The sequence below is a fragment of the Teleopsis dalmanni genome, chromosome 2 (assembly GCF_002237135.1).
Source record: "Teleopsis dalmanni isolate 2A chromosome 2, ASM223713v2, whole genome shotgun sequence".
NCBI lineage: Eukaryota > Metazoa > Arthropoda > Insecta > Diptera > Diopsidae > Teleopsis > Teleopsis dalmanni.
The window spans coordinates 144,864,923-144,885,421 of NC_051847.1; the positions used below are offsets into that span (position 1 = coordinate 144,864,923).

The following is a 20,499-nucleotide window of genomic DNA, read 5'->3' on the forward strand; positions in this document are numbered from 1 at the left end:
TTTCTAACAACAAATATATGCCAATAATATTAAAGTTATTATAAAGAAAGCAATAGTTGCAATCAAATTAACAGTAGAGAGTAAAAACCTTTCGTTCGTATCAACAATTAAATAGTTTAAAGTCATTATAAATATTTGACAAAATGCTGTTTCTATTAATAATAAATTATTTTTGATAATAAAAATATTTAATTATATATATATTATCCAATATAATATTCGTCAAATTATAATAATTGCTGAATGCGATAGTAATGGATTGTAGTCTATGAGATCTATTGTGTTATTCATATAAAAGATCTTCTGAAGTAAGAATTAATTATAGATATTACTAAACATAGTAACATCCCTCGATTTAAGACACTACACCTTATTCGGTTCAATGAAAATTACTTGTTAAATTCAAAAAGATTGTATTTTTACAGGTAAAAATTTACCACTTAATAAACCCAAAAAGATAAAACATTACATTAGTTGAAAATATAAAACAAAATATTTTATAAAAAATGTAAATTGAATGTATTTATAATTTCCTTAATTACACTACTACTAACACTACTTGTTGAAACCTGAATTTAAATAAGGTTTCAACAACGACAAACCCAACAACATAACAAAATTCTTCAGAAACTCTCCAACTACAGAATTTAAAATATTCCACGTTAATAATCTATGAGAGAAATAAATGAAGGAGCAAAAAAACAAAATAAATAAAAAAGACACATATATATAAAGGTTGTGTTTTCAACACTGTCTATTGGAAAGAAAGAATTCTATTCTCCAATGAGAGTTAGAGAAGTACATATTTTCTGCGGAATGACTAAACATAAAATGTAATTATCCCACTAGAATTTTTGATGTGAAGAACCTACTGCCTTAATCTATATGGAGTACAAAGTCTCATATCCAAAGGCTAAGGATGTGAGACTCACTCAATCAATCATAGTTAAAATTTTCAAATGTATTAAAATTATCCTTAGAGTAGAAATGGATGATATTATATGTTAAATTTGATCCATGGGATTAATGGGAAAGGTGTGGGTAACATATCTTTCTTATGCATTAGAAATTTGAGAGATGTAATTGTCCAAAACAATCATATGTCGCTTCTGAATTCTGCTTATAAAATATTTACTAAACTTTTTTTAGGAACGGGTAAGGTAAATTGTAAAAAAAATACTTGGTAACTACTTCTCTGTTTTTAGAAAAAGAATGTTTAATATTTCACTTTCATCTTTACAGAGATATTTAAGAAAAGTCACATTTTCTATAGATTTTAGATGATTAACTTTACAGACGGGGGGAATATGATGTCAGTTCTATGTTTGTTGGGTATTTCAATAAACTTTAGCAAAAGTTCTGGTGAAAAAAATTTTCTATAGAATTCAAAGTAAAATCAGGCGTAAGGAAAATATTGCATATAAAAGTACTTCATTTACTTCTATTATTAGAAAATTGACTCCAAAGATCAATTTTTTTTTAAATCAATACAAATCTATGCTTATGCTGATGATATATCAATATTAGCTAGAAATACTAATAACGTAAAGAACTTGCCGAAGGTTGACGAGCTAATAAAGCGGTTAGGGTTTATGTTATTGAAGAAGACACAACATTTATGATTAAAATAAAAACGTAGTATAATTAATCGGTAAATAAACCATATAATTTTAAAAAGGAGTGTACATTAAAAACTTGAGTATTATTTTTGCTGACAGCAGTGATCAAACTACGATACTCCAAATAAATGTTCTCACCAACTAAGCTGTAAACCAAGCTGTGAAATACTGTGAAAAAACCCTTCTGAATCGTTGAAGTAAAATAATAAGTGTACGAAATTTCAGACACGTAGTGTGTGATTAAGATCTCTGGAATCAAATGTCATAGGAAGCTTCAGCATATCCAATACTATAATTCTAAGGACATTTTGATAACCAAAAAAGGCAAAGATTTTAAAATCGCGCATATAAGTCTCGCAATACCTATCACATATATTGAAATTTCACCAAATAATTAATTAGCTTAAAATTATAAATAGTAATACTTTAAATATGAATTAAACTAACGTATGAGAAACACATTAATTCAAATTAATTAATTAAAGAATAAAACCAGTTAATAATTTTATAATAGTATAATTTTTTCGGTGTCATCGGGATTTGAGCCCAGACCTTAACAGATCAGAACAATGATTAGAATTGCTCACTACTAGACTATCACCAACTCATTTATTAGATATTTATAAATTTTTATTTATTATTATATCCTAGCTGAAACCAATTTAACTTGAAAATCTAAAATATTAATCTTAAGTTAGAGTTTTCCAAAAAGTACAAATTTAATTTAATATTTCAAAATTTCACAGACTGTTTAGTTAAGCGTCACCACAATATCAATTATATTGTGCATCAAAATACTCTGTATATATGTATATTTATAAAGCTCTTAAAAATATTTTTTATTTTCTCACTGTAAAAACTAAAAATATTTTCCATTGTAATATATAAACTGTCGTATTAATCCTTTAACATACTATTCACTCCATTAAATCAGATGCAAACCAACAGCTTGCAACCGAGTAAATATGTCGGCCTTGTGGCTGACCTGATGCCGAATATTCGTCTCATGAAGTATTCCGGCTTATTTATGCATAATTTCACGGGTGGTTCAGCATTTATAAAGAAGGTTTATTCTTCAATTCATTTGGTGCTGATAACAGCACAATTCATTTTTATACTGGTTAATTTGGCGTTGAATGCGGAAGAAGTGAATGAATTATCCGGAAACACAATTACAGCACTCTTCTTTACACACTGCATAACGAAATTCATTTACTTGGCAGTAAATCAGAAAAATTTTTACAGGTGAGTTAAATTGAAAATAAAAACAAATATCAGCAACGAAAGTAATTGTAATTTTAAAACAAAGAGATTAAAACACAGCTTTCCTAATTGGCTTTGCAGCACTTAAATGAAATTAACTGAAACAGCTTTCTTAATCCTTGAGATCAAGTGTTGAGCTGAACAAAATTTTAGATTGAATTTTGATTCCTTTCAGAAATTTTATAAATTTATTCAATATTTTGTGATTTATGGTCTTCTGTTTTTTAAGGACACTTAACATCTGGAATCAGGTCAACACTCATCCGTTATTTGCGGAATCGGATGCACGCTATCACTCGATTGCATTGGCTAAAATGCGAAAACTGTTTTTTTTGGTTATGCTAACAACTGTGGCTTCAGCTGTTGGTAAGTGTTTATAGAAAAGATTCTATATATTATGCTATAAAAAAGGGTATTCAATTTGTCTTACAAAGTCATTGCAAGATGCACGAATTACAAAAATGCTACACTAAAATTACAAGAGTGCTAGCACAACTCTGTTGCAGAATTGCAACATAAAAAAGTTACAGATGTCAAAACAGCTTTTTTTGTTTTATTGCAAGCATATATACATGCGTTTTGGTATAGCAAGATTGCAAGAAACTTTGTGAGTGTATTTTGTTGTTGTCTATTTTAAATCCTTGCAATCTGTGCATTTCATTCACCATGCAATACAGATTGAATACCCCTATTGACATTTTTTAATTACATTTTTAGCTTGGACTACAATTACATTTTTTGGGGAAAGTGTTAAGTTCGGTTTTGATAAAGAAACGAACACAACAATAACTATTGATATACCACGTTTACCAATTAAATCGTTTTATCCCTGGGATTCAAGCAAAAGCGTATTCTATATGATTAGTTTTGGTCTGCAAGTTTACTATTTACTTTTCTCCATGGTGCACTCGAATCTCTGTGATGTATTATTTTGCTCGTGGTTGATATTTGCCTGCGAGCAATTGCAACATCTTAAGGGGATTATGAAGCCACTTATGGAACTATCAGCCTCATTGGATACTTATCGTCCTAATTCAGCCGCACTGTTTCGCTCATTATCAGCCAATTCCAAATCGGAATTAATTCATAATGAAGGTCAGTGATATTAATTAATAAATATTGTGCGCCATTCATTCACATTTTCATTACTTCCCTTCATAAGCAAAACGTAGTCACAATTTTTTGATTAATTTTCCAAAATGCTATTTGCCCCCATTCACTTTTGTTTACAGAAAAGGAGTCCACTGATTTGGATATCACTGGTATTTACAGTTCGAAAGCAGATTGGGGCGCACAATTTCGTGCACCGTCAACATTGCAAAATTTTAATGGTGTCAATGGTGTGGGCACAAATCCGAATGGCTTGACAAAAAAACAGGAAATGATGGTGCGCAGCGCTATAAAATACTGGGTCGAACGGCATAAGCATGTTGTCAGGTAAGGCATGTGCTGAAAGCTGTAAGCTGTCCATTTAGTATCAGTAAGATATTTGTATATCTGTGCATTTGTGTGAATTGTTTTGTGTTAACAACGGATGTTATTTTTGGTTAGTGGAAATGAAAGTTTGAATCTTTTAATGAAAATCCAAAGCAAATGTTAACTTCCAAAGCAGTTAGTAATCGTGGAATTATTGGCTTACATTATTTGTGTTGAGTCATATAATTTAAGGTTAATAAAGTTCTCATAAGAAAATAATTACATCCTAACTTAACTATGAAACTAAATCGAAGTTACCATTTCAAAAAATGAATTGATTTTTAAAGCATCTATTTATTTTCATATCGTACATACAGAAGAGTGATATAACAAATAGTCTCAAATGTAAAGTATATCTATATGTTAAGTAATTATTTTATACCTTAAATGAATCAACCCAATTAAAAACTTCAAGTAATGCTGTTAAAAATTGTAGCTCATAACACAATTCAGCTAATCTTAACGCTTTGTACGTAGAAATAAAATTAAACTTACTCTAAATTATAATTCAGTTCTCTTAATACACACTCTTATATATATTTAAGTATATATCAAAGTATATATTAATAGGAAAACTACCATTAAAAACAACATTGAATAAAAAAGGATAAATAATGTTATAGAGAACAATAAACATTTTTTTATTAATTTTTTTAAGTTTTTTACTGCTCATTTGACTATTTTCAAATATTTATTAACAAAGGTCTTTAGGAACATTTATTGGTTTTATTAATCTGTATATATATAACACTAATTTCTTTATGTAGACCCCTTGAGAAAAATATAACGTAACATATTATTCTCTATAATTAAAGTCAATAAAGACGCAGTCTAAAAGCTTACAAATTAAAAAAAATGTCATTCTTTTGTATATAACTAGGAAAGTCATTTTTTTAGGTGAATTCATTATTATCTCGACTTAAATTATTTTATAAAAAAAACATTTTTCTCAAATATAGAAAATATTTAAATCTATTTACATATACTGTTTATCAGAGTATGAATATTTTATATACATATGAATATCTTTGCTTATATGTGCAGTGAGATAGATAAGTAGATCCCTGCATTTTAAAAAAGTCACACTACTTGCAATACAAGCAGCCCACAACCTAAAACTTGCACCTTAGAATCTACTTGCTGCGTCAGATTCGTCTATAAGAACGATCAATCTTATAACAAAGACATATATTTCGTAAACTATGTTCAAGTTCTCCAGAGCATGTAATCAACGCTGTTATCTGTTTTACCAGTGTATGCTATTTCACCATTTTGCATATTAAATAATCTGTGTTTATCATCAATGTACATGGTGTAGAACAATCACAAATAAAACATCAAAAACTATAAATGACTAAACTATGTGAATAAGCTAAGTTCTATATATTAATTGTTGTAAACATGCTAATAATAATAGTAATAATCTATGATATATGGTCAAATATAGTAGGTATATATATTTTGCTAGATATAGGAACTACATATTTCGCATTTTCAATCAGTTTCATTTCTATCTTGTTCATACCAACAACGAAACTTAATAATATATTTAATATATCAAATATAAGACTTGACATATTGCCAAATGATAATCAAAGAAGCATTTTCAAGTTAAATCTTTTTGTGTAATTTACATGCAGATTAGTTGCAGCCATTGGTGACACCTATGGCGCCGCTCTATTGTTGCATATGCTGACATCTACAATCAAACTCACTCTTTTGGCATATCAGGCAACCAAAATCACTGGAGTAAATGTTTATGCCTTCACCGTTATTGGTTATTTGGGGTATGCCTTGGCACAAGTATTCCATTTCTGCATATTTGGAAACCGCTTGATTGAGGAGGTAAGTATACACAAAATATCCGCAAATATAGAGACAACGAGAAGAGATGAACAAACCAAAAAAAAAAATCCAAAATTGTCATTCTTTTTCTAGATGTATTGGGGAGTTTCACAACAACTTCACTGCAATCCGTGTTGTTGTCACATTCAAGAGTAGAAATACTTAATGAAGAATATTATAAAATATGATTGCATCCATAAAATTGTTAAAAGAAAATCTTTTAAGAATTTTACTCTAGGTTACTTTTGTTCACATTTAAAATATATATTCATACTGTACTGTTAATATATATTATATATATGGACATTATGTATAAATGTGCTTATATATTATTTTGATTTATCGTTTAATCCATTTTTTATTTCACTTTTTTTTTTTTGTTACATGCAGAGCTCATCCGTCATGGAAGCTGCTTACTCCTGCCACTGGTACGATGGCTCCGAGGAGGCTAAAACTTTTGTGCAGATTGTCTGTCAACAATGCCAAAAGGCAATGACCATATCTGGAGCAAAATTCTTTACCGTTTCCTTGGATTTATTTGCATCGGTACGTAGCTGAAAGTCGTTCTCACATAACTGTTATGCTGTTTCCATTAGCTGCACTCGTTGCTACTTGACATTGTTGTTGGCATTATATTTTAAGCAACATTTATTGTTAGCTATAATGCATGTCATGACATCGTTCCACACTACCAAGCAACGTCCTGTTGTGTCAAGAAATATTTCTCGATTTATTTCATTTTTTGGTTTACATGATTACATTTTATTTATTTGTGCCTTGTTTCATTTGTGCAGGTTCTGGGCGCTGTTGTCACCTACTTCATGGTCTTGGTGCAGTTGAAATGAACCAAACAAAGATTAGCAATAACAATAGAAACTCAACAAACTCAGCAAACTCGACAAAAACTCAACAAAAATTCAACAATCCTAAAATTTGGAAGGATATACTGCAATTTTATGTAGCCATAAGAAAAGGGATCCAAAGGAAAATCCGTGTGCCGTTTGGAAAATTTATCAATAAAAGTTTGTTGTGTATTTTCACATCATTTTATTTTAGTTTTTTAAGAAAGTTGTTGTCCATAGAAAATTGCTGGCTTTACTTGAAGATTTGAAATAGTTGAAGATAAGTTTTATTTGTTTTTAAGTAAATTGAAATTTACAAGCTATTTTAGGTTCATGCTTCAAATAAATGTTCTTTAAGAAAAAAAAAATAAACTTTTTGAATAAATATTGTTCTCTGTTGGAAATGATAAATTAGTAAAAATAAACAGTAGCAAATATTGCATAAATTAAAAATAAGAGGAAATTTATTTGTGTCTTGATGTTGAGGTAATGTAAAATCTGGAAAATATTATAAATTGCTGAAAATGATTTAATTAACACAAATTTAGAGAGTTCATTTTATCTTTTATAAGTTAATAAAATAGTACGTAAACAACAATATTATTTAAATGGATAAAGTGTTCTGTCGAGAAAATTTCTTTTTTAGTATTGTAATTTTCTATGCTATACATTGTTGAAGTAGATTAATAAAAAAACGACTTGTATACAACATTGCACTCTGTCCTACTACATAATCTTCTTCTGGAGTATTTTACTACAAAAAACATTATCTAAAGATTTATTTAAGTTCCGTTAAATACTAATATTCTGGCAATAATTCTTTTTCCCTGAAGTTCTGAAGTTGCTTAGTCTGCAATCAAAAGTATCTGCGAGAGAGCAAATATAATAGAGAAAGCAATTATTTGAAGTCCAGTTTTGCCGTTGTTGTGATCGACTTATTTCATGATGTATTATATTGTTCTTCAAACTCTGTGGTTTTTAATTTGGGGTTGTTTTTTTGGCAATATTCTTCGTTGAATCCACCAATAAAATATTGTTAGTGAGTTAGATTTATCAGTTCGACATAGAAACAATTAGAAGCAATAGACAGGATAGGATAGATATCCAAAACAGTCTAATTTCGAATAGGAGGAAAATCAATTATGTATTTAATTTTGTTAATGCAATGGACAGAGTGAAAAAAAAAACCAATTAGAGAGCATGCAGATAAACGAACGAAAAAATATTGAAATCTCTAATGAAGGTGTCTCATTACGACAAGTTAAAATATAAAATTACCAGGGCATCATTTTAAATGAATCGAAAGGAAAATCCATTACATAATTCATAATCGAAACCAAGAAACTTACCGACAGTTAGTGCAAACACATATAAAAAAGGAGATATAGACACTTAAACTATGCTCAAAATCCACAACTCAGTGCTCAAACCAATATCATTTTATTGGGCAGAAAGTTGACCTGAAAACGATATATAGCTCACCAAAGTAACAGACCACATACGCATGCTAGAAGTAAAGTAACATTTGAGGATATAATTTCGAAGATAGCGAGAAAAATGTTGTAGGAAATAAGAAGATTAACGCATAACGGTCAATTGGTTTGATATGACTTGGAAGTTAAAATAATTCTCTTCATTGAGTTCTTATAATGCTTGGAATTATCGGCCTATTCTTGATTATATTTCACTGTGAGTAAATCCATTTCGAACGGTTGTTGCTTTTAGTTCAACTAGCTATATGTTATACTAGCATGGTTTTGTTGTAAATGAAAACAAAACAAAGTACATTCCGTCAACAAACAAACTTCTTGAGCGTCTTGAACCATACGTCACTGTTGACAATTAAGTTTGAAGTTGTGAAAGATTTTGTTTATTTGGGAACCAATACGAAAAAAAGCCCTCTGTCGAGAAACAAAAATCATGTCTTACAAGTCTCTTATCATACCTGCCCTGCTGTATGGTGCAGGAGATAGGATAATTACCAATAGTAATGAAAAGACTTTAGGAGCATTCGCGTACCGTGACATTGACAAAGTTAAGCGCACACTAACTCAGCAGTTTCACTGGCTTGGTCATGTCGTGCGAATGGAAGAAAGCGCTCCGGCTACAAATATGTCTGATTTGGAACCTGCAGATGGAAAACATGGTAGAAGATATCCGTATTTGAGATGATCATTTTATACAGAGATTGTCTTAAATGTTGAAATACCGTTTAGAAATGTAACGTTTTAGACAGATACAATTATAAATTGTAATCATTTTATAGATAATGCTTGGTACTTAAAGTTTTGAAACACGGAAAATTCCATTTTTTTTTTAAATAACTCAGAAGGTATTAGTATTAGGTGAGCTTGTTGTTCCTATCATTAATTTTATTTCTTAAAAAAATATCATTTATCATTAAAAATTTAAAAAAAATAAATTAAAATTCATTTATAGAATAAAATCGGTTTCTGCAAATTTATTGGCTCGTACGAAACATATGTGATAGTTCAGATCCAAAAATAACCTATATTATATATAATAATAACAAAATTTTGTTTTTAAAATGGGCTAATTGGGCAATAGTTAAATAATATACTTTTTAAAAAAATTATACACGGACTATAAACTAATTAAATAAAATTCGATTATTTCCTAAGATCACTGATGAAGAGTACTCGGCAATACTCGAAACAGCGTTGTATGGTCAGCCAAATTTCAATAAAATTAAAATAAAATTTTTGTGTTTGTCCTTTCTTTCTTTCTTTACTATTCGAAAATTTTCTAAAAAAGGTATTCTAATTATCTTATAAAAATATTTCTTAATTCCCTTTTTTTATTTTCGTCTATTGCTGATAAGCGCTATGTAAAAATGATTGATATCATATATTTTTATATGCATACATATAAATACCGTTTTTTATTGAAACGAGTAGAACTTCAGTTATGCTTGCTGCAACAAAGAATTAATCCTTAATATTCTAACAGACATTATTCATATGCCGCCCATTACAATAACAAACACATAAGCTTGCATTTAAAAATTTTACAACAACAATTAACTAAGTAGTTTTTACTTACTCATGAATACTGCAAGGCATAAGTAAATTTTTGTTGTTGCATTTTTTAAACAGCAAAAATGGTTGCATGCATTTTATTATTAAATAAATTAAAAGTTATTCCACATTTTCTTGAATTTGTACATAAACACATAAGCATTTCTCATTTTATTTTAATTTAAATTTCAATTTTTAAGTAAATTATTTCACACCTGTTTAAATGTAAAATATTTTAAAATTTTTTGACATTGCGTAAGTGCATAAATGAAATTTTTTCTTTCGTACATTTTATTTAATATATCACATTATAGTAAATATTTTATTTAATAGAAAACATTTCAAATATAACATGTTCATAAATATTTGAGATTTTGTTATTAAATGCATTTATATTTCACATTTTTAATTTGAGTTTTTTAGTTCATTCAACACACAATTTTTATAAATTTGACGCCAATAACGTTACTTACGAAAATGACGTTTGTACACCAGTGTTGGGTAGTTGTTAAATTTAAATTTTTGAAATCAATATTTCGTTTTTCAAAAAAAAATAGTAAAAAATTTATTTAAACTACTTCCATTTTAATGCTTTTCAATTTCTTCACAAATTAATCAATTAAATTTTTGATTAATAATTATTTAATTATCTAATGCATATATTTGAAAAAGTGAATTAAATTAGTTTTTGAAAACTAAATAAAACACTGAAATTGTGAAAATTGTATACCAACAATACGGATAATAAATAAAAAATTAAAAATAATCCAAAATAATTAATTAAGAAAAATTTAATTTTGTATTATATATTTATTTATTATTAGACTCATGCTTCATGAGTATTATTATCAGCTTCATGAGTAAAAATGAAATGAAACCAAATTAATAAAACACTCTATTGAGAATGTTAGGCGAAAATTTATTTGACAAAACATTTGTTTACAAAACTATATGATAAAATGGAACTTAATTAAAAATTGGAAAATTGGAATTATATATAAAAGAATAAATATTTAATAAAATATTTACTAAACTTATTTATTAATTTACATTTTTTATTTTTAAGATTGTTATTTTTATTATGAGAAATATTATAAAATTTAATATATACACAGATGTCTTTTAATATTTAGTTTCAATTTCTCTAATTTAGAAATTATTATAGCATTAAAAAAGTCTACTAAAATTTTTTAAACCAATTTAATTTATAAATTTAATGAATTAGAAATATAAGTTTAGCTTTTTAAAACATATAAATCAAAACAATGCTTAACCATATCAACAGTGCTGCCAATATATTTGCTATCAAGTAATTTCCGATTTACTTTTTCTGTTGGATTGCACAAGTACGGGCTTTTTTTTAAATTTTATGGGTTTGGCAATATTTTAGTTCCTTGAAAATAACCATTTTAACATATATGACTCCATTATGAGAGTTATATCAAATTTTGATCAGAATCGTTACAAAAAGTTTGTTGTACATAAAATATTTTTCTATGTGCTACATATATCTTGTTATTAACATAACACTTCGTTCAATAATGTGTGTGACTAACTAATTAAAACACATTTTTTTGCCAAAATTCGTTTTTATTCATCAACGTAGTCCCCTTTTAGGGAGATACAATCATTCCAACGCTTTTGCAATCTTTCGATACCGCCGTTGTAATACGGCTCATCATTTGAGCCAAATCTCTTACCACAGAATATCTTTTTGAGGTCTGCGAAGAGCCAGTAGTCGCTGGGGGCCAGATCTGGAGAATACGGTGGGTGCGGCAGCAATTCGTAGCTTAATTCGTTCAATTTTGCATCGTTTTCATCGAATTGTGACACGGTGCATTGTTCTGGTGGAACAAAACCTGTTTCTTCGCCATATGAGGCCGTTTTTTGCTAATTTCGTCTTTCAAACGCTCCAATAACGCTATATAATAGTCGCTGTTGATGGTCTTCCCCTTCTGGAGATAGTCGATGAATATTACAATAACAAATGCTTCTTTTTGATAGAGCAGAGTCCGAATAATGTTTTTCAAGCCATTCCTGGCATTGAACAGTATTTTTTTTCATTAAAAAACAATGATAAATCAGCACACGGAATTGCTATGAATTCATTTTTTTTTGAAAATTCAAAAGTAGCGTCACTTAAAGCACTGTAACTTGTAAACAAATGGTCGGATTAACATATAATTTTGACAGTAAGCCTAAAAAGGTTGCCACTTTCGAAAAAAAATATTTATTTAGTATTAGTGCCGCCATCTATGTGTCAGTCACACACATTATTGAACGAAGTGTTACACATAAATTAACTCAGTATTAATATAGAAGCCTAAATGTTAGTTAGTAATTGTTTTAACACAATTTTATAAAAATAAATCACATATAAAACTGAAAAAACTGTTAAACACAGAACGAATGCAAGTGAAAATTTCTTTATTAAACATATTTCTAACAAAATAAAAAAAATATTGTTTACAAATTTTTTATAATATTTAATTTTCCTTATGAGAATATATTTTATTATTTATATAATTGAGTTTTTTTTTATTTGATGAAATTTATAACGTATGACTTCTCGATTAAATTTAATTTAGAATATTTGCTTATATGTATATATAATATTACATTCAAAATGCCGATGACTTAAAATAAGTTTAACCAAAGCAGGTTAAGGAGTATGAGTGACCTTTGAATTTCAAAAACATTGTTTTTTAAATAAAAAAATCAAAAAAAAAATATATTTCTGCAATAAAGATCCATTCAATATTTACTACTATAACATTTACATTAAAAAAAAAATTTATTATTTTAATATGAATAATTTTTTCGCAGGTGCTGGACAAAAGTACAATAGAAATAGTAAAATAGAGAATCTATTCTCATATGCTAGACAACACCGCTTGAACATACCCATCCTTTTGCTGTCACTTTCAGTTTTTGTGAAACATAACTGCGAACATACTTCGAAGAGAAGGCACTGCTTCATATGCCTTAGATATGTCCATGACATAACACAAATTTTGTAATTAAAAATTTTAATAAATATATATATTATAACATCAATACGTATTTTTCAGCTAATATAGTTATCTATTCGTAGCCAATAACCTCATATATCCACAGAAAATTTTCATTTTATTACACATATTGTCTCGCCAATCCTATAAGTTACAAAGTTTTTTACAGTAGTTATAACAGAAGTTAAGTCTTTATCATCTAAGTTTAAAAACAGTGCAATCATAATGTATTGCAAGTATAGGCTAATCATCATTCTTGATACTAAATCAAAAAAATCCATTAAATCATAAATCAAAAAAATTTGATAAAAAGGAATGTTAAGGTTTTAAAACATACCAACAATACTTTTCAGATGATGATATGTTTCAGAAATTTATATTTTTTTCTATAATATTTTTAATATATATATATAAAATTTTTCTAGAATAGCTTAATAAAAAAAAATTTCTATATCCATGTTCCATATCCCATACATATTAGTCAGTATGTATTACTTATAGATGCCAGATTCTCTTGCGCAAACGAGTTTACTACTCTGGAAAAGATTCCAACGAAACTCAAACAAGTTTGAATAAATATAACTTGCAGTTACCATCATAGTAATATCCAAAAAATAAATGTTATTTATAATTTCTAACAATTATATTTTATAACGTGATTATCAGCAATTTTTTTATTATAATGAAAAATTGATTTTCGTATACGTTAGAAAAGATTTAGTGTATTTTTAAATTTACTTTAATGACTTACGTATTTTTTTATATGGGTATAATAAAACTATTAACGTTAATTTGTATGTCAAGTTGGCAGATTATCTGATATGTTATTATGGCTTCTGCAGCCATCGGCCTGTAACCATCCAAGAAGAGTCAACCAATGAAAACTATGTATATACTTGCAAATATTCGAAACTCATTACCACACTTGTATTGAGTTTGTATAAAAAATGGCATTTATTGTTGCATATTTATCGAATTAATCGTGATAGTGTAAACATCCTATATAACATAATTTAACTAGTTTATTTAAATATTTATCCCTCAACAAATGGTGAAATAGGAACTGTATCTTCTTTTGTTCTTGCTCAAATATATTAGTAACTTCAAATTTCCCACCGTAAGTTTTGCAATGCCCCTCTGCTCTAATGTCTTAATAAGGGAAGGAATACCAAATCATTTTCTCATCTCTATAATAAAACAAATTGATTATGTCCGTCTGTATGTTAAGTATATTATGCATTTATTCGGCTCATTTACGTGTTATGATTATAAATAATTGAGTAAATTACTAATTTTAAATAAATAATTAAACAAAATAAGCAACATTTATTAAATTGCTTAAACTTCGTACTTACATTTTTATAATATAAATAATTTTATCAAAAATATCAAAAAAAATTATTTATTGGAGGAAATAATTTAATGTTGATTTTTTTTATAATTATAAACATATATACATATATATGTAAAAAATCTATATATAGTATTTTTACTGCCATTCGTATGTAAGTTTAAGATATAGTTTTACAACCATAGAATAATTATTTTGGTGGTCAACGGAGCGTATACGTAATTAAAGAAGTTTTACTTACCTTGATATCTATATAGTTTACAGACTATAATTAATAATGTTAAGGCTATCACTAAAATTATTTGTTACTATAATTAATTTTTAAATTATTTTTAAATCAAAAGAAATAAAAATCACCATTTTTTAAGATATTAGAAGTTGTCAAAGGAAAGCAGTTCATATTTTTTCCATCAGCGATACTTTGTGGTTGTTGAATTAGACATATCATATTATAAGTACATCGCAATTTTGATAAATTAATAAATTATGTATTTATATAAAAATCTAGTTAAAGAAAACAAAAATTTTTTATTTAATAATTCAACATAATAAATTGATAAACAATAATTATGTATAATTACCGGAAATAATTTTAATTTAAAATTATTTTGTATAAAATAAAAATATATTAAAGAAATAAAATAAAAAATTGTCGAAGAAAAATAATTTCTTAAAAAATTATTTTTTTTAATTCATAATTTATTTTCGGCAATCACAATTAAAGCGTATCAAATGAAAGTTTATTGCCAGTTACGATGTTGGTGCCAACAGTCGTATTGAGCTCCGGGGCGTACAGTATGGAAATGCAGTTTTCCACTTTAGTTGAAACACGCATTTGTAATTTATTTTGCTAATAACGTTTTGTTTTTGCAGTTGAATAAAATGTTATTGTCTTACGCCAGCACATATACCACGTTGTGCTTAACATTGCCGTCATCATCATAATCATAATCATCATCATCAACATCAACATTAAACAGTGTATTAAGCAAACATATGTAATGAGCTTTTCGGGCACACATACACAACTACAGAAGTGCAGATATTACGCTATAATCACTGTAATGCATACTCTCTCACACTCGAGTGTAGGAGTCATGCAGCCACTACTATATTTAGTGCTTTTACGTCGAGCGTTTTGTCTGTGTTGGTGTAGTGTTGACAAAATTTGCTGTAAGGCCATTAATGTAACTACAAATCGGCATTGTTCGGTCAAAAGGATTCAACAAAATGTTGTTTAAGTTGTGTAGGAGGATCCCATCCAACGATGGGTAGCCTCTTCAATATTTAAACAAGCGTTGATGCATTTTATTAACCGTTTGAAGTTGTCAAAGGTGAATATTTCTTCATTTTATTTTTCATTAACTGAAAAACACTTCAATTGGCGTATTGCAGATAATTTAAATTTAAACTAAAAATAGTTTATTCATTCTAAAAGTGATAAATTTAAATTTTTTTAAATACAATATATCGTACGAGTATACAAAAAGATTCATAGAAAACTTCATCAACTATTCAAATTTAACAAATGTTTTTGAAATGTTATTAAATAAAATGAATAAAAATTATATATTATTATTAAAAAAATTGAACAAAATAGTATAAAAATACTTTTAAGCAATGCAATAACTGAAACACTTTCTAAGCGTAATATGTAAGCGTTCTCTTCTTCTATCTAGTGTGCTGTTATACATACCATTCATGTATCTTAGATAGTATTATACTATTTCAAAAACTGTATCAGACCACAGACAACTATTTAATATAAGTTCATGCCTAGGATATACTAAAAAGTTAACTGAATTATAATATATTTAATAATAATAATCGCTACAGAAAAAAAAAAGAAAACTTGAAAAGTACTGTAACCAACCCACACAACACGAAGAGTCGATAAATCCTGCAGTTTAATATACGATATCATTAAGGCAAGAACAACTTTCTTAATTAAAAATTAAATTAATTAAATAAATGAAAAAAGTAATTTTAAAAGCAGCAGCTTCTTAGCACCTGTCTACAAAATTTCAGACTAAGAAACAGTAGCAATAACATTCAGCATTATTTTCTTGATTTACTCAAAAAGGGAGACAGTCTTAATCCAAGACATTAATTACGTTATTAAGATAATATTGTCAAAACAGAGATAAAAAAATTAGGAATTGAACCTCAGCTATCTAAACCATTTCATTCTTTTTATTGGTCACATTAAGAGTCAACCAAGAAGATAGTTTAATTGGTTTTTAATATGGTCGCTTGGATTAAACTCAAACGTTGCAATTACAAATAATTACCATCCCATTACAGATGCGCAAATCTGGATATATCTGCTTGAGATCACATGTACATCCATCATGTCTAAAATTTAAAACATAGTAAGACTACAACTCAAAATACCGGAAATATAGTAGTATAATATATAGTATATCAACTGGCGACTTACATTGGGATCTAGAGATGGATGAAATAATGGAAGTACTACGAAAGTGCAGTACAAAGCATACCATATGATTAAGTTGCCATACAAATAATGATATAAACCAACTACTGAAGAGATTAAAACCGTCCTACATGTGCCGCGTTAAATTCAAATTCGTTAATATGAATTATAAATTCTATTTCTTTATAAAAAAAACCAAATTAAACTGCACTGTTTCTCTATAATAGATGAGATAAAAACGAAAAGCAAAAAATAAATGAAATCTTATTCGAGCGTAAGTGAGTCTAGACATGGCTTCTACCATTTATCGTCTTACAAATTTATCGTTTGCGAATTACATTTCTTTTATATGTCACCTTACGCTTATGTTATTTATAAGATATGTATTAGTCACTTTGACCCCAATATTTTTGCATATTATAAACAAAATCAAGGAGCAAACAGTGAGCGTAACAAGTTAATGACATGTTGTGGCTTTTAACTTTCCCATTAAAACAAAATCATTTTATATATATAAAATACGGAGTATAAAAAGTAAACAATTGTCACTTATCTAAAATATTTATTAAATATGAAATGGGATAATAATTTTTTCTTTAAGCTTTGTACTTTGAACATTATTATTTACAAATACTGATATCAAGTGTATATCCGATTCTACGAGAATACACATAATTCCCTTTAATATGTGATCTTTTTTAATGACTACGTAATTTTAGTTTTCAAAACACATGAACTTATCTGCTAAAGTTTCTCTTAGTTATCTTATTTTTTATGCTATTAACATAGACATAAAATCCTTTTAGTACTATCGGATTTTTAGAATCGGATAATACTACCGCATATATCGCTGACGACAACTTTTTATTTGGTTACAAAACTAGAGTCCACTGTTCTGAAACGCAATGAATTATTGAAAATATTAATGCAAATGTATGAAATTGTTAAAAAATGTTTAAAAGTCAGAAGTGTTACTATTAATACCAATTGTTATAGTAATATTTTTCATTTTTAAAACATTATGGCTTTGAATATCGGATATGTATATAATTCACAATTTTAATAACTACACCTTCTTCAATACTCCTTCTCTTCTCTCTACTTCAAAAATTCTGGAAGATCAACATCAATATATGCATAAGTAATATGAAGTTGGGTTATATTATAATGGTGGAACGAAAAATCCATTTCAGCCTATTAACTTAGTGTGTTATACCTCGAAGAGTGTAAAAGTATCTTAAATAATGTTCTTTAAGAAAAAGATTAAGATACTCTAGTAAGTAAATTTCTAGCATATTTATTTGATTAATTATGTAATGGATATGGTGCATTGTACGTTTGTTTTTTTGATAGAGACAGGTATGTTTTGATAAAAAAAACTGAAAATTTTGCATAATGACAGAAATTGCAAACTTGTGCTGTATTACACATAATAGTTACAATGGGTAAATTATTTTACATTTCGTCCTAGACCTTACAGATGTTCAAACTGTTTATCATGTTGTTTATTGCTCTTTTCGAATCCTTTGATTTTTATACCAGATAATAGATTAAAATTGAAATGATGTCCATATACCTATATTGTGTTACTACTTTGATTCCGCAGTTGCTTGATCCAGTCTTTTTCTTCCTCCTTGAAAGAACATTACTTTCCATTTTAATATATAGTATTAATCGTTAAATATTATAGTTTGCAGTATTTTTACATGGCGGTTAAAATTTGACTTGGCGATTAACTAAAAAGGGTTGGTACCTGCTATTTATATAAACGTTGTAAATAAATATTTGTTAAAATATAATCATAATAATATATTTATAAAATATAATATCTAATATATAATATACAATATATATATAATATATATATCTTTATATATATAATTCTTCTGTACATGTGTTCACAGTGAACTCCTCCTAAACGGCTTAACCGATTTTGATGAAATTTTTTGTGTGTGTTCAAGTAGATTCAAGGATGGTTTAGATTCACAATTTGGTCCACTGGATAATGTTTTTTAATTATTATACAGTTTTTTTGTATCCATATATATTTATATTAGACATTTAAAATTTATTCATGCTTACTTTGATTTGTTTAAAAAGTTCAAAGTCTCTAAAATGAATCGTTCAACTATCCTGTTGAATTTTTAAATTCGCTGGATTTACCAGGCATGCCACCACATGACTTAAGATTAAAAATTGGCTCACCTATAATTATGCTGCGGAATTTAAATACACCTAAGCTATGCAACGGCACAAGATAAGTCATAAAAAAATTATGGGCAATGTACTTTAAGCTACAATTTCGAATGGCAAATTTGAAGGTGAAGCTGTTTTCCTGCCACCAATCCCAATGATCCCTTCAGACACACCCATTTTATTCAAACGTCTGCAATTTCCAATTGGCATTTGCCATGACTATTATTAAATCACAAGGTTAAACAATGTCGATTTGTGGGATAGATCTAGAAAATCAGGTCTTTTCACATGGCCAATTATATGTGGCGTGTTCTCGCGTTGGAAAACCGTCAAGTTTATTCATTTATACTCCTCAAGAGTTGAGTAAAAATATTGTTCATCAACTCGCATTAAGATGAAATTAAACAAACATTATTGATTATTACGAATTGTTTTTGGAAAAATTGATGTTATTTCAAACTATAGAATAACAAAATTATTACATTATTTGTCTTTCATTTCTTACTTTGTTTAATATCCTAATCGCTTAGTATATCATGCAGGACAACATCTGTCGGATCCGCTAGTATATATATATATTTCATCTGCTCTGGATTGTCTGGCGCTATTCAGAAAGAAGCTATGGACGATAGGTTCCTTAAATATAGATTCCCTTTATTAAAACGACAATTACAGCTCTACGTCCAAATATCTATTCAAATAGGGATATGCTTTTCCAAACTCCCTACAGTACGCTAACGCCTTAAAATATCTCCGTGGTTATCACATCAGCTTCCTCTCTTAGGGGTGTCATTGACAGTCTAGCTTCCATGAACTGAGCTATTAGTGGCATTTGTGTATAGCATTAAATATTGATCTATTTACTATTTACAGTACAAAAAAAAATTTTTTTTTGTAAATCTTAAATATAAACTATCAAAATATTCGTTTTATTTAATTTATTTTTTTAATTTTTATTTATTTTTATTTAGTTTTTTTTTTGTTTTATAATTGCCATAAACTAAATAAAAATATGATTATTATTTTAAACTGGTAAAGTGACATTTTTGGTTAAATTAATTCATTTGTAAGCATTTAACTGTATAAAAGTATTTTACACTAATTTATATATAAAGTATAATATTGCCACAATATAAATATAATTATTCAACAATTATATTACTTTGCATTTGAATAAGCTTTATTTAAGTAATTAAAACAACTATTAAATTATTACTCTAATGTTGATGCAAAATTTTCCATAAGGAACTACAATATGACAATATATCAAAAAATAGCCACTACAAAATTTTTAAACAAATTGCAAAATTATACTAACATTGGCCAAAAGAGTCAATGGCTTTAGTTAAAGACATTAAAACTTAAACCCTTAAAATTGCTTATATAAAAAATTGAATACACATTTTTTTATAGCAGAGAAA

At 27.6% G+C, this 20,499-nt stretch overlaps 1 protein-coding gene across 1 annotated transcript; it reads left to right on the top strand.

Moving 5' to 3' along the window:
• The first annotated feature begins 2,553 nt into the window (after positions 1 to 2,553).
• Positions 2,554 to 7,435, top strand: LOC119679317 (odorant receptor coreceptor). The gene is made up of 7 exons (XM_038091596.1): positions 2,554 to 2,864; positions 3,112 to 3,248; positions 3,600 to 3,977; positions 4,115 to 4,319; positions 5,999 to 6,203; positions 6,594 to 6,749; positions 6,998 to 7,435. Exons 1-7 carry the CDS (start codon positions 2,554 to 2,556, stop codon positions 7,046 to 7,048), a joined length of 1,443 nt encoding a protein of 480 aa, XP_037947524.1. The 3' UTR covers positions 7,049 to 7,435.
• Positions 7,436 to 20,499: the final 13,064 nt, after the last annotated feature.